This window comes from Stenella coeruleoalba, assembly GCF_951394435.1.
Source record: "Stenella coeruleoalba genome assembly, chromosome: Y".
Lineage (NCBI taxonomy): Eukaryota > Metazoa > Chordata > Mammalia > Artiodactyla > Delphinidae > Stenella > Stenella coeruleoalba.
The window spans coordinates 3,654,480-3,671,307 of NC_137168.1; the positions used below are offsets into that span (position 1 = coordinate 3,654,480).

A 16,828-nucleotide genomic window follows, 5' to 3' on the forward strand; every position below is an offset into this window, starting at 1 on the left:
TCCCAGCCACCTTAACAAGATTTTCATGAGGATTACACAGACAGCAAAAGAATGTGTAACAGAATACTTTGAAAACGTAAAAGAAATATGAGACTATTATTCCTGGAAGGAAGAAGGGAGGGTCTAAGGTCTAACTATCAGCAACTATTGCTTCTCTTGTCCATCACAGCCAAATGAACTGTTCATCTTTGCACAATTGAGACCATTCACTGAGTTCTTACTTTGCCAGGCATTCTCCTACAATATATTTATTTAATCTGAACAACTCTATGAGATAGGTACTTTCATTGTCCTTGTTTCACTGATGAGGGAATTGTGGCTGACAATTGGGAAATAGTAATCTTACTTCTGAACTGCACTAACTGCATATAGTTGGACCATTAAATTAAAAAAATTTTATATACTTCATATATTATATATTTATATATATTAAAATATTTTAATCGTTCAACTATATGATATCTACAGATTAACTTTGCATCCAAAAATACAAGAATGAAAGGGTGAAAAAAGATAGTTCATGCAAACAGTGACCTAAAGGGTGCTACGGTAGCTATACTGGTATCAGGCAAAATAAAATTCCACTGAGTAAATTTTCAAGACCTTACTGGATTCAGTCAATGATATGTGAATCAGGCAACATATCATCCATCAGACAGAAATGAGCTCAAAGTAGCTGTACAAAATGAAAGGCTTTCATAGGCAGAAGGAACAAAGAAGTTACACTCTGCAAAAACAAAATGAGTTGGTTATTGCAAAGTTACTTTCCTTTAGGAGCCGGCAGAGGGTATATCTAGCAGATTATCTAACCAGTGCTGATCAGGTGATTCCTAATTGACTGGTTTAAGACTCCACTTCTGGGAGAGCAGAAGCTGTAATTAACTTAAACCTCTATTTGGGGCTTAGCATAAGCCACTGCATTTTGGACCCATTGTCTAGTTTTTAACAACTCAAAAACTGCTACAAGATACAAAGGACATTATATATTGACAAAAGGGTTAATCGATAATCAGATATGAAGATATGACAATCAGATACACACCAAATAAAAAAAAAAGGAAACCAATTTATATGAAATACATATAGACAGAACTGAATGAGAAACAGCTCTCCAATAAAGACTTCAGGCTCACATTCAAAAATGGATAAAAACACCAGAAAAAAAGATGAAACAAGGAATGGAGGAACTGAACACTCTATAAACAGAATACTGATTCCAAGAGCTAACTACACCTTTCCCTCAAATGCACATGGAAAATTCTCCAGTGTAGACTATACATTAGGCCATAAAACAAGTCTAAGTAATTTTTTTTAAAAGTTGAATTTATATAAAGTATCTTTTCAACCACAATGGAATGAAGCCAGAAATCAGTAACACAAGAAAAACTGGAAAATTTACAAAAACATGGAAATTAAATGACATAGTATTAAACAAGCAATGGGTCAAAGAAAAAAAAAATCACTAATGAAATTAGGGAAAAAAACCTTAAGTCAAATGAAAATGAATACAATAAACCAAAACTTAATAGATGTAGAGAAAACCGTTCCCAGAGGGAAATCTATAAACACCTACATTAAAAATAAGAATCTTTCATAAATAAACTGTTTAAACCTTAAAGTACTGTGTTTTAGTATAGCAAAACTAAACACAATGCAAGAAGGAAAAAAACAATGAAGGTTAGTGCAGAAATGAATGAAACAGAAAAATAACAGAATTAACAAAACCAAAAGCCATGCTTTGAAAAAAATTGATGAAACATTAGGTAGACTAAGAAAGCTAGAAAAAAACATTAAGTTACCTAAATCAGTAATGAAGGTAGGGACATTACTACTGATGCTTACACAGAAAAAAAAGAAGTTAAAATACATTAATATTATCAAAAATTCAACACCAGCAATTTAGACAACCTAGATGAAATGGAGAAATTCCTGGAAATGCATAAATTACCAGAACTTAAGAAGAAATAAAATAAATACAATAAACAAGTGAATATAACAACAAAGCACTCTCACAGATACAGAGAAAAAAACTAGTGGTTACCAGTGGGGAGAGGGAAGGGGGGAAGGGCATGATAGGGGTAGGGGTTTAGAAGGTATAAACTATTATGTATAAAATAAGCTACAAGGATATATTGTATAACACAAAGAATACAGCCAATATTTTATTAACTATAAATGGAGTATAACGTTTAAAAATTGTGAATCGCTTAAATTGTACACCTGTAAGAATTAACACCAATAATAGTAAAAATATTCCCCAAATACAGAATACTTCCAAACTCATTCTACGAAATGACATTATCTGATACCAAATCCAGAAAAGGCGTTATAAGAAAACTACAGACCAATATTCCTTATGAATATTGATGAAAAAATCCTCAACAAAATATGAGTAAATCTTAAGCACTACTGAAGTGTATACTTAAAAGATGTTAAATTTTGTTACGTGTATTTTTACAAGAACAAAATAGGTTGCTAGGTCCTATGCAGTTTCTGATGTAGTGCGTATATAGCGCACCCAAAAATCTGTATTTCAAACACGTTTCCAAGTAATGCTGATACTAGACATCCTTGGCCCAAAGTTCAAAACCCACTATTCTGAAATAGCACATCCTTAAGATACTGACTGGTCATGCTTTTCCTTATATGACCTACCATTTGTGGGAAATAAAGGAAATCAGTGAAACGAAGATTCCAGAGAACAGGGGTATAAATGATCTGAGTAGGGGGATCACAGACTTGGTTAGGTGTTATTTATAAGGCACTCTATTATAAATGAGTTATTCAGTTGAGTTGCAGTTGTCTTGTCTGACTTATGACTTGTCAGAGTGACATTCACCATATTCTCTTAATATTTAACTCAAACTTTTATTATTTACTGTTTGAACTATTAGGCAAACACATATTCCTATACAGTTGAAGAAGTGCAGAATCTTTATCTTTAAAAATCTAAGATTTTTGGAACTAAATAAAGGTGATTGTAACACAACACTGTCAATGTTTAAAGGCCACTAATTTTACCCTTTTAGACAGTGACTTTTACGTTACATCAGTTTTCTCAATAAAAATCTGAATGTCCCAATCTTTTTAACTCCTATTGACTAAATGCTTTTGACTCCCTAAAATTATGTTTTTATGTGCCATCGAATCCCAATGTCATGGTATTACGAGGTGGAGTCTTTAGGAGGTGATTAGGTCATGGGGGTAGAGCCCTCACAAGTGGGAACAGTGCCTCACTATTCCCTCCCTCACTCCTTCCACCATGTGAAGACACAACCAGAAGCTGGCAGTCTATGAACTAGAAAAGTGGCACTTACCACCCACTGAATAAGTTAGTGCCTTGACCTTGGACTTCCCGGCCTCTGGAACTGTGATAAATACTAAATGGTTAAGACAACTCCTGATAACTTTTATCTAATTTTTACTATGACAATAACCTGTTCTACAGTATGTTAGTGTCTGTAACAGACCTCCAAACTGGGCACAAAAGGGTAACTCAAGGACAGAGTCTTTTGCTATGAAAACAGTAATAACCATCATTGATTGCTGTGGTCTTATACTGAAATGAACTTTACGTGGTCTAAAACAACCACTTTATACATGGGACATTTATCTCAGAAGTAGTTGCAGATGGAAAACGACAAATGTTTTGTAAAGATAAAAGAAAAAAGTGTATTTCAAGGACATGCTAATCAAAAGGACTTACCAATTAGCTTTTTTTTTTTTTTTCCTCTCGCTGTTGTAGCCTCCCCCGTTGCGGAGCACGGGATCTGGACGCGCAGGCTCAGTGGCCATGGCTCACGGGCCCAGCCGCTCCGTAGCATGTGGGATCTTCCCGGACCGGGGCACGAACCCGTTTCCCTGCATCGGGAGGTGGACTCTCAACCACTGCGCCACCAGGGAAGCCCCCAATTAGCTCTTAACTACTCTAAAATATTACGTGCTAACTCACAGGATGAACATTTCCAACCAAGTCAAAAAAATGAAGCACAATTAAACATTTTGCATTCATTCCACTTCTATACAGAATGAATTAAGAAATGGGGAAACAAAAATAGTCCACTGTATTATGTTTACTAGATTTAAGAAAGCTGCACTTTTTTTTTCTCAGGCAAGTGTTAACTTTGTACTAGTATCAAATAGACTAAACACTGATTATCAGGAAAATAGTCTGATTTTTATTTTTGCATGTTACTCTCAAGTACACATTTACAATAGTGTCACATTCTTCTATATGAATTTCTTATTAAGTATTTTACTTTAAGTATTTTACAATGTGTACAAAGGAGGGAACATACAATATCTGACAGGTTATTTCAACAAAACAATAACTTATGTTCTTCTAAAAATTGGTACCTCTTTAAACACTAAACTGAAACATATACTTTTTTAGCTTTGCTAATCAAATTGTTTTAAGAATTAAAACAACCTCAATTAATATCAGTACATAACAGTAAGTACAATTTCATTTTTTCTTTATAAAGGCAAATGTTTTATATTAACTTGACCAAATCCTTAATACCTTTTAAAGGTCTCAATATTGCGCTTAAAAACAAAACAACTGTTTATGACTCCAGAATGTGAGAAATATGATGTAAAGTGTTGTTCTTTATCTTTCAGTGTATTTTTAAAATAAAATTAATTATTTATCTATATTAATTTTACAGAATGTTTTAAAATTCTTAAATGTAAACTTTCATTAAACGTTTCCTTTTATGTTACTTCAGGGAATAACAAATTTGAGGGAGATTTAAAAGATACTCACATACAAAAATAAGAGTTTTCCAGAACAGGTCAACAGATGGACAATAAAACAGATGGGGACATATATGAGGGCCAAGAAGGCAGAGGTTCCAAAATCCATCTTGTGGCTGTGGCTGGCATTAGGTTTAAATTCCTATATACCTAAATCACTTGATTTAGAACGAGATTAAATTAATCTAGCCTTGAGTGGCTGTGAAAAACCCCAAATGCTTAGATTTCTGACTGTATTAATATAACTTCTGAATATGAATGGCACAGAGAAAGGTAAAACCTCTACAGGAGTAGAAGAAAGCACCATAATGAAGTTGTAAGGTACCTACCACAAGGGAAGAAAAATTTCTAATCTCCCACAGTGTGCCAGTATATATGTGCCAATAGCTAATTTGAGCAACCTAAAACGTGTTTCCTTTTCTCCAAAATTTGTATTAACACAACCAAATTCTAATTAACTGAATTCATTTTATATCTATGTTTATGACTCACTAACTGCTTAAAATATTTCAACTCTCAAATAAAAAACAAAACTGTGAAAGAATTTATATTTCAAATAAAGCCTTACATTTTATTATGTACTTTAAATACAACTTCTGTCTTCTAATAAAAGGCAACTTGAGTATTATTCAAGTTTGCTAACTGCCTAAGAAATAAAAACGCAGGCTGAGCTTGTCAAGTTTAATTTGCACCCATTCTCTAGTATATACAGCCACCGCTTCCTTACTCTCTGCCTTATTTTGTGAGAAGACAGGTTCTTTACAGGCTTCTCGGTCTGAACAGAGAGATTAATATCTACTGGTACTCATTAGGTTTTCAGAAATTTTTAAGGTATGAAGATAAACCTGTATGAAAGCATTCTATCTAGAATACCATTAACTTCTCTTTTCCAATTACCAAAGATTTTTATAAGATAATACTTCACTTTATAAAAATATTAGTGTCCTTATGTTTTCCTAATTCGTCAGCTAAATTTTGATCCTTCTGAATAAAAAGTTGGCAAAAATGCTCCTTCATACATCTGTGGATCTTTCAGTTCATTGTACATTTGATACTTTTCATCATAGACTTAGAATTTGGGATTGTGTGTTTAAGTATGTAAAATAAGCAACATACAGGCACATATAAAATTTAGGGTACCTTGCAAAAGCATATGAGCCACATTTCTCTCTAAAAAATTCCAAAACTTAGTTCACAATAAGTCTCATTTACAGAACATAACTATTCTAAAACAAAGGAGTACAGACAGAGAATGAAAAACAGGAAAAAGCAAAACCTTTCAATACCACTTCTAAAAGTGTGCTGTGCTGGCAAAAAATGTAAACACTACAAAGAAAGTAAAAAGAAGCATATTTTGCCTGTTAAACAGAATGAAAACTAAGCACAAACTTAGCCAATATACTATATTCAATGTTGAGGCTCAAATGCAAAGTTTCACGGTCATGTGATTTGAAAATGTTAAGCTAGACAAGTAAATGACTCATGTTATAATTAGAACTGACAGTAAAATCTCCCATTTATATTCCAGATGTTTCTATTTAATGCAAAGAATTTGTGGGGGAAAAACGAGTCAAAATGATTACTTTTAGAGTTACTAAATCATGTTTTTATCTTTAATCGTCTTAGAAGAGTACCATCAAGGTGAATAAAGTAAATACTTAAATAGTTAAAACTTCTAAGATGGAAAAATTCAATACAGAATCAGGGATTATTTTATTGAAAGCAACTTGTTTGTTGCTACTTTTCCTCATTAAACAAACTAAATAGGATTCAGAACACTACTGAATAAAATGTAAAGGTAACGAGAAGGAATAATCCTATCTGTACACAGTATAAATCAATGTACAGTACTGTATGTGAACAAAACTGATCGGCTTTAAAATTGGCTTTTAAAAGCCAACATCTCTACAAAAGTCTGTGAAAGTATTGTTAGGGCAGGCCAACTTCTTTATGATGTCGCATTATGTGCTGGTTCTTTTCTGAAGGTCTTCGGAACCCTTTCTTGCAGTACTCACAACGGTGAGGATAGTCTTTCGTATGAATGGAGATAACGTGCCGTTTAAAGCCTGAGGCATCTGTAGTGCTATACTCACAGTACTCACACTGATATACTTTTCTACCACTGTGCGTCTTCATATGCTTTTTAAGCTCATTCTGTTGCCTAAATCCCTTTCTACATCTCTTACACCTAAATGGAAGATCTTTTGTGTGAACTGAGAGAATATGGCGACTCAGAACGAATGGATCTGCAATCTTAAAGTCACAATGTCTACACTGGTGCATTTTTTTACCCTTGTGGGCAGCCACATGTTTCTTCAGTTCTGAAGGCCTATGAAAGCCTTTATCACACATATCACACTTATGGGGGTAGTCCTTTGTGTGAACTGAAATTACATGTCGTTTCAAATCACTTGAGTTCGAACTCTTGTGGTTGCAATGCAAACACTGGTGAGTTTTGCTTTCTTGGTGGATAAGAGCATGTTGCTGCACCTCTTTGGTATCTGAGAAAGTCAGAAGACAACTGTCACACTTGAATGGCATCTCTTTACTATGCTTAGTTTTTACATGAGTTTTCAAATTAGAAGAGTCTGCAGACCTATATTCACAGTACTGGCATTGGTACGGCTTCTCCCCAGTATGGATTCGCATGTGCTTTTTGAGCTCTGACGGGTGACGAAAACCTTTACCACACTCCACACATATATGAGGAAAGTTCTTGCTGTGTACTGCCAAAAGGTGGCGATTCAATAACCCTTGTTCAGCTGTCTCGTATTCACAGAATTTACACTTGTGCATTTTGTTAGCTCCTTTTTCCTTATGCACCATTTTGTGAGTAAACAAAGCCCCAGCGTGAGAGAAATGCTTCCCACACTCATCGCATTCAATGGCCTTCTCCGCCTTGCTGGTCAGCTTGTGGCTCTCCAGGTGGTTGTGAAAACTTATCTTCTTGTTGGTAGTGTAATCACAGTCAGTACAGTGGTACTTCTTCTTGGTGAGGTGTTCAGGGTGGTTTTTCATGTGCCTTTTCAAAAAACCTCTCGACTTAAACTTTTTCCCACAAATCATACAAGGATAGACAGTCAAGGGATGTCCATCAGGGCCAATAATTATTGCTAAGAAAGGAAAAGAAAGGAGCATGAGTGATCAATCCAAGTTCTGTTTTGGTCTCTTCAAGCATTTAAAGTGTGTGTTCTGAACACTGTTTATAAGTACCTATATTACTTTAACATACCTTTTATTGTTTTTCAACAAAAGATATAGAAACCTAGTAATAAAGAGAACCTGGTCCAGAAACCTCATTATGACTGTACCAATCTTATTCCTAGTTTAAAATATATAAAGTAGCAATTTAAAGCCATATAAATTTAGATATCTAGAGAAAATCATTCATAAAGCTCAACATTTCAGCTTTTATTATGTCAAGCCAAACTGACATTAACTTAAAGTTCACCCAGACCTATAAAAAAATCTAATATGCAAATCATTATACAAGATATACAAAAAAGGAATATATGAATGAACAACTGACATATCTGTCCTGCTCCTCTCTGAATGATGCCTCATGCTGACAGAAACAGAACCCTATTTTTGGCCAAGGCATGCAGCATGTGAGATCTTAGTTCCCCGACCAGGGGTCGAACCCTTGTGCCCTGCACTGGGAGTGAGGAGTCTTAACCACTGGACTGCCAGGGAAGTCCCTAGATTTTTTTCAGTTTTTTCATTTAAAGTTAACTGACATAATATTTTAGTAATCTTTTTTTGCATTTCCACTAAAATAACCTGATATTTTTATTTTTCCTGAAATAGGTTCTGATCCAAAATCTATTTTTTATCCAAGGAAATCATTCATGAATATCAGTGAATTCTTAAAATTATATTTTCAAATTCAATACACAAAAGCTACTGTATTCTAGCAGTTAAAATGCCATCATAACACCTCTGGGGATACATACTAGTTTCAACTGAGAGCTTGCAGAGCACGCTGCACTGTGGAACTCGTGTGCCCTCACCTGTTTGGTACTGCCTGGAATCAGGTCTTCTCCTTTTCTTTGGTTTTTGTTTAGCCAGTCTGCCAAGTCCAGCAGACTCATCTATGTGCAAGAGGGCACTTGCAGTACCATTCCGGTTTTCAATTCCATCAGAATTATTACCTAACAATATGCATTAAAAAACAAAATTATACAGTATTATAAATTATAAAGAATTAAGGATTCTTTATAAACTACAACAATGAAAAACCATGATACTCATGAATGACAGAAATTCCCTTTCTAGGTACTAGGCTTTACTGGGCTTACTTATATACAAGACTGTAGGAAATGCCTAGCTTCCAAATACAGCATCATTTTCCCCCATGAATTCTCTCGTTCTCACTCAAAGGTCATGAGCCACATATACTAAAGATTAAAAAATTTGAGCTTGAAAGTCTACATACTTCTTAAATATAGGCACGAAAAAAATTCCTGTTAAAGGTAAAGGCAAAGGCAAAAGGTAGACTATATCATCTTCCTGTTTTTACTTAAATCACTACACTGGTACATCATATTGCTGAAACTTAAGACCCTAAAAACATGTTTTTCAATAATAAATTCATGTTCAAGAACCATGCATTCCTTCAAGCTGCAACATGACATACCATAAGCTGCTGCCCATGCTATTGGCATGAATGTTTTGATTTCATTGTTATCCATTTGCTGTTCATGCACTGCAGCAGCGGCTGCTGCTGCAACAGCAGCATCCTCCTCTCCTACAATCACTTCCATATAAACTTCGTCTGCAATTTCTGCAACATCTGAGTAGAAAATCAACAGAAGCACTTTTGTGACCAAGTTTACAGATCAGACAGGGAAGATATTTTTATTTCAATTTTGTTATTAAACAGAAAGGAGGTTCAAATGTTACATACCTAGAATATTACTTTCCCATAGTAAATACACTATAAATATTTATTCAATGAATCATCACTTTCTTGGCTTTCACCATAATTTGCTTACAAAATGACATCCTGAGCATACATCAAGAGTCACTGATATTCTTCTTTGGAATACAGCAGTACAATAATGTCTTCTTAGTGCTGCTTATTTTCTTCAAATACTGGTGCTTTAAAAAATTTAAAGCCTATAGAAACATAAAATTCTCTCCCACAAAAAGGCCACCTACTTACTTAAATCTTCATCTTGCTGAGAGTCGTTAACAGTCATGTAAACCATCTTTTCCCTTGGCACACGAATACTGCTATTCTGATCAAGTAGTTCAACTCCACGATCATTCTCAGGCTCACTCTCCACAATGTCTACAGTGCCACCTATCAGAGAAGATGAAGGCTCCAAGAATTTATGTGAAGACTTCATTTCCACCTGTTTCACTTACTACATTTTACATACTTTTCTGTTACATTGGAACCCTCCTAAAAGTTACCTTCAGAAAAGATTACAGCATTCTCAGTCTAAACCACCAAAAAGTAATTAGGCTGAAGTGTTTGATCAGGATGTATAATATGCTGAAGGTTTCCTCTTACCTAAGTCATCCTCTCCAGGGTCAGCTTTAAAAATGTACACCTTGATGACTTCAGGGCAAGTGCCATCCACTTTACAAGGATCCATTTCCGACTCTGCATCCATGGTCATTCCAGAGGAACCGTCGTGTTCTATTTTGCCAGCATCATCCACTAAAAAGGCAGGAAACACATTACATAGTAATAGATGCTTAAATAAAATATTACCATTTTCAAAACTCCTTTTTTACAAACATAATCTCTAACCTGACTCATGTAAAACTGGATGATTCTACCCAGAAAGCAGAAGATTCAATGAATACATTTTGAAAATTTTCGAAAAGCAGATGAGATATAAAGGTAAAAATTATTTTACTTAAACTGCTGGTAACCTAGGAAACTAACAAAAGTAATGAAATGATATACCTTACCTTTGGATATAGTTATATGCATAAGGTAAAAGCAGTATTATATTTTCGAAAATCTTGTGGGAAATGTCCTAGTAGTAAAATCAGCAAGCACTAAATTTAATATAAATGCTTTATCGGTGTTATCTCATGTTCGCTACTCCTGAATACTGTTTGATCTTATGTTTCTATTAGAATTGAATTAAAAAAAAAAACAACGAAGTATGATTTTCAAAAATGTATATTACAATGGTCAATGTAAACATCAAACTGTTTCATGTAAAACCACATACTTACAGACATGGTATATATACGTGCACATAACAAACACACAGATACTTGAGTTCATAAAAGTAATCATTCTGGGTCATTGCTTACAAATGCAGCAAATCTATACTTAAACATACTCTTATAGACCTTAATGAAGGTAGGGTGTTTTACATTTTTGGGAAAAAAAACCCCAAAATCCTTATTTAACAATAGAGGCTCTCATGGTTCCCAATAGTAGAGATTCAGGGAATACAGAACAAACATTTCATATTTTAAATTTCATAACAGAAGAAAAAAAATTTGTACAGTATTATGTTTAGGATTTGGAAAATTAACAAAAGTAAAAAAAAACAATGTCTCAAAGAAACATATTCTGAATTGTAATAATACCAAAAATATAATTCCCAAATAATATATCCTTTCGTGCACTGCTATCTCTGGCACAAAAGAAAGTTTGGCAAAGACTGATAAAAACTTAGTACTATTCAACTCATCACTGACGCTGTGTGCATTAGAGAAAGATTGAAGGAATGTTCTCTCTGCTCTAGACACAACAAGTGGTCTATCTGGCAGAGCTGAAGACCAAGCAGAGAGAAGCAGAACCAAAGCCCAGAGAAGACTTCAATTTAGCTTGTCTTCAATACTGCCATCAAGCCTTTTCATTTCCTTTTTGCTTCTGGTGCTCCTCTGCTAGACGTATTTCATTATCCTTTTCGTTGAACGATTATATTTTATTCAATTCAACAATGAATCACAACTATAAGTGCGACTTTGGGCTAGATACCAGAGATACAAATAAAATACGAAAAAGTCATGGACTCAAGAAGTTTGTATTCTAGTAGGAAAACAGATGATGAACAGATGATTTGATTATTTTAAAATGTGATATAGCTACCATTTAAGAGATTACCTACCTAGTAACTAAATACTTAAGGAGGGAGGTTTTAAAGTACTGCCAAAATTTTAAAGGACAGGAAACCTATGTTAATGAAAGTTGAATGATTTATCTGAGATCACACAGGTAATGACCTAAGCCAGAATACAAAACCTAATCCATGTGACTCATAGCTAACATTCATCAACTTTTAGGTATTTTAAGAATTCTATGAGATTTAAGGTGATTTTTTTGAAAAATCCATAAACGGTATAATTAACAGAAGGTGGTTTTTCCATGAGTAGCGATCAGATGAGTAAGTTCATGACTCAAGCACAACTCAAATAAGGCCATGGCGATAGTTTTGACCACTATGTAATTTTACGTCTTAAATTCCTAACACTGGCTTAGAAAGACAGAATTCAGCTTTTGATATCTTTAAAATAACTTCTCCAAATTCCCCATCATGTTCTCTATAAGATCTAAAAATTTCATTTGTCTAATCAAATTCTTACATAGAATTATAGAATATTCTTACGTAGAATATTCAGATAAATTAAGTATCTCCCAAGTGAAAATACAACACTTTAGTTTCTTATTACAAATCAAGACCATCCCCATCCCCAATAAATTACTTAACATAAAACTGCTTTCAAACAGCATCCTGAAATATTTTTACCAATGTGCAAACCCTACTATGGCACACAGAATAACACAACACACATACGAAGTCAAGGAGGAACATCTACACTGGTTTATAGTAACCCAGAGGTCACTGATATTCTCGATGAAAAGTGTTTTAGTGAATGCTATATGGGGTCAGACAAAAGTGGGTGGAGAATTCTATATAGGATGTAAATTTCTTTAAGTTTAGTATAAAAAAGGAGAATACAGAAGCAGTAATCAGAATGGGTTGCAGGATCAAGGAGATTACTGTTTGATAAAAATACTTAAGCCTGCTCAAAGTCTATAGGTAATAAAGAAAGTGAGAGGCTGGAATTAAGAGGGCATGGTGAATCTGCTGGATCAAGACCTCAGAAGGAAAGGGAGAAGACGAAACTAGGAGCAAAAATGAAGGCAGTTTCCTTATACAGGAGGGTAAACACTATTATTTTTGATACCCAGAAGCAAACAGCAATAGCAATGTAGCTAGCCTGTTTTGGGGGGACAGGAGCTAGAAATGCAGAAAACAAGAAAAAAAGTCCTGACTGGTGGTTTCAACCAGATATACACAAGAGGAGGCAAAGGACTCTGGTTTAAAAGTAAGAGAAAGGTAGACTGGGTTAAGAACTTGAGAAGTGAGGGAGAATGAGCTGGTACAGGATGAACCTAATGATATCAAGGGTCAAAAATCCCAGCTTGTTAAACTCTTGGCAATTATAAACAAATAACACACACACTCCCCTTCCCTAAACCCTGAATTTAACTAAAATATCTTTACAATATTTAATAAATACAGTTCATGAGGAAAAAATAGGCATTATATCCTTAATTCTGGTCTGACGTGTAATAGCGTTTTTTTTGTTTGTTTGTTTTGCGATACGAGGGCCTCTCACCGTTGTGGCATCACCCGTTGCGGAGCACAGGCTCCGGACGCGCAGGCTCAGTGGCCATGGCTCACGGGCCCAGCCGCTCCGCGGCATGTGGGATCTTCCCGGACCGGGGCACGAACCCGTGTCCCCTGCATGAGCAGGCGGACTCTCAACCACTGCGCCACCAGGGAAGCCCTAGCGGTTTTTTTAATGACATATCCAGCTGACTGACAATTAAAATTATGTTCTTAAAGGTGACTTTGGAATGTCAAACTGAGATAGGGGCTGGAGATCTCAGCAAACCAGGCAGGACAATCCAAAATAAATGTATAATTCTTTGGGGAACTAACCTCTAAGAACTTTGTAGATGAAGTTGCCCTCTTTTGGCAAGTTTATAAAAAGTCATTTTAAACAGGTACTGAAAAACCTGATGTCCTGTGTTTACAAATTCACACTAGATGTTTTTATAAATGTTAATCTGTAGGTAACCATAAAACTCTTGAGGACTGTAAAATCTAATAATTTTGGAATTGCAAAATGTCACATATTCACCTGCAGCTGTAAAAGATCCTTCTAGTTGCTTCTACGTTTTTAAAAATATGCAATAAAGGGAGTTCCCTGGGGACTTAGTGGTCAAAATTCTAGGCTCTAACCCCATCACCTAAAACTATCAATAGTTACAAGAATACTGTTCAGATATTTCTCTATGCATGTATACATGTAAAAGAATGGAAGAATGAACACAAATGTTTTGAAGGAAAATTATAACGTTATTTATTTTTTTGCGGTCCGCGAGCCTCTCACTGTTGTGGCCTCTCCCATTGCGAAGCACAGGCTCTGGACGCACAGGCTCAGTGGCCATGGCTCACGGGCCTAGCCGCTCCGCGGCATGTGGGATCTTCCCGGACCGGGGCACGAACCTGTGTCCCCTGCATCGGCAGGCGGACTCTCAACCGCTGCGCCACCAGGGAAGCCCTATAATGTTATTTTTAAACAACAAATTTAACAATAAAGCCAATTTAATTTCACGTTCACCATTCTAGTCCCTTGAATATTCTCCCAATTCCTATGGCCCTCTCTCACTTCATCTGACCATTTGATTTGCAGAATCACACCCCTGCTGAATGTAACTTTTGTCTTTGCACCTATTATCTATGCAGCTACATCTGGATTTTTTTTAAAAATCACATAATTCTTATGGTTTCATTTTCAAATACATGACCATAAACTGTTGTGAATGGATTATATTTCACATTTTTTCCTCAAAACTCCAACACTACCTACCAATTGATTTTACTTCCTATTTCCCTAAGAACAAGTGAAACAACATTAAAAAAAATCCACTAAATTTGGCTCTACCCGCTTGACAACAACTAAATCCATAAATTCTATTTTTACTGTACGTTACCATAAACTATTTGTACTCCTCCTATTTAAAAGCAATCCCTCTGACTTGAGCACTAATTTATATTTTCTCTGTACTGTTCAACAATTATCTTTTACATCAATTTATCCATCATTTTCTACAGGAACATTCCTTTCAGAAAACAACTAAGCTTTCTCTCTGTAAAACAGCAACAATGATAAAACCACCTTATCTTGATCCCACTTCTGCAAGTTTCATTTCTCCAATTCTCATTCCACATTCTCTGAACTCACTTCACTTAGGCTTCTGCCAAACTTCACCAAAACTGTTCACTAAAGTCACTCATGACCAATTCTCAGCACTCATTTGACTTGCACTAGCATCTGACACAGATGTTCACTCTCCTCTGTGACTGACTTTCCTTCTTGACTTCTTTGACCTACACTCTTGATTCTTCTGTCATAGCTGCTCCTTTTCCCCTGCCTCTTAAAAACCTCACGCCTTTTCATTCTTGGCCTTCTTTCCTTTATACATAACCAATCCCTGTTTTGGTGATCTCACCCTTACGGTTAAAATTTCATCTATACACTAAGAATTCTCAATCTATATCAATCTATATCATTAACCCAGAACTATCTCCTGAACTCAGTTTAGCACATCCATTTCCTTTTTGATGTCTACCAGAAAACTCAAATGAAGTCTTTCATAAAATGTCATCTTCTCTAGGCATCCTGAGCATAACAACTCACTATCTTCTTTATTGGGCTATTTTAACTTTTTCAAAGCACTTTCTAATACACACATAATTCACTTATTAATTTTATGCCTGTACACTTCTGCTAGAAGGCATTCCCTGTGAAGGGAAGGAACTTCCATTCATTTTATTCACTAATCCCAAGAGCCTACAACATTGCCTGGCACATCGTAACTATTCAACATCCATTTGCTAAATGTATAAGTGATGGTCTTCAAGTAAATGTCTATTAGCCCAATAAATGTAGATTTTAAAACACCCCTCTTGGAAAAGTATTATAGTTATTAGATGGTTATCATATTTTAAGGACAGTTATCTACTGTCATCTGTGATGATAGAAATTAACACACTTATACATCATGCCATCCGAAATACTTTATAGTTAATACTTTGTACATAATTACTTTGTTGCATGATCTTAAAATATACATTTGTTTAGTCTACTTTTATTTTTTACTTTACTGAAGTACAGTTGATTTACAACATTGTGTCAATTTCTGCTGTTCAGCAAAGTGATTCAGTTACACACATAATTTTTATATTCTTTTCTTTTATGGTTTATTATAGGATATTGAATATAGTTCCCTGTTCTACACACACAGTAGGACCTTGTTGTTTATCCATTCTGTATATAACGGTTTGCATCTGCTAACGCCAAACTCTAGTTTTAAATTAACACCAGTTTTTCCCTCCATTCCTGAGATATTTCTACTGATGTATTTCATTTAATTGTTCTATTAATTACTGAATAGCAAACCCCCACCACTCATGAGTCCTAATGTCTGTGAAATCTTGGGTACCTGAGAATGACTTATCTGTCATTTTGTTTTGAAGAACAAGTTGGCTGGGTATAAAATTTTTAAACTATAGTTTCCTCAGAATTTTTAGACCCTGTTGGATTATCATATGGTATTGAGTATTTTGTGGTTTATCCTCTAAAAGTTCACTAACGTAACTACCATTACGACTTGACGGTTTTATCATTCTGTTAATTTCTTTTTACAATGTATTGCCTCATATGATTTCAATGATTCTCTTTTAATATTGAGATAAAATTTATATACCATGACAGTCACCCTTTTATAGTGAGTAGAGTGCACAATTCAGTGGTGTTTAATAAATTCACAGTCGTGCAATTATCATCGCCATCTAATTCCAGAATATTTCTATCGCCCTCAAAAGATAACCTTTGTACTCTTTTACCAACCCATCTTCAACTATCTCACAATTAGATTAGGCGATCACTAATTTACTTTTTGTCCTTATAGATATACCTATTCTAGACATTTCATATACTTATTTCTTGAACTTTCTAAGTTCATCCATGATGTGGACTGTATCAATGCTTCTCTTATTTTTATGGCCAAATAAAATTC

General features: G+C 35.0%; 1 protein-coding gene across 3 annotated transcripts in view; it reads right to left on the reverse strand.

Annotated features, from left to right (window-relative positions):
- Nucleotides 1–4,428: 4,428 nt before the first annotated feature.
- The window catches only part of LOC307181038 (zinc finger X-chromosomal protein-like), a 55,002-nt gene continuing 42,602 nt past the window's right edge, over nucleotides 4,429–16,828 (reverse strand). For all 3 annotated transcript variants that reach the window (XM_079911797.1, XM_079911795.1, XM_079911796.1), the window contains 5 exons: nucleotides 10,274–10,423; nucleotides 9,920–10,060; nucleotides 9,392–9,547; nucleotides 8,766–8,906; nucleotides 4,429–7,868 (listed from right to left, as the gene is read on the reverse strand). In XM_079911797.1, coding sequence (XP_079767923.1) covers nucleotides 6,685–7,868; nucleotides 8,766–8,906; nucleotides 9,392–9,547; nucleotides 9,920–10,060; nucleotides 10,274–10,423 — 1,772 coding nt within the window. In that variant the 3' untranslated portion in view covers nucleotides 4,429–6,684. The remainder of the gene's footprint in view (nucleotides 7,869–8,765; nucleotides 8,907–9,391; nucleotides 9,548–9,919; nucleotides 10,061–10,273; nucleotides 10,424–16,828) is intronic.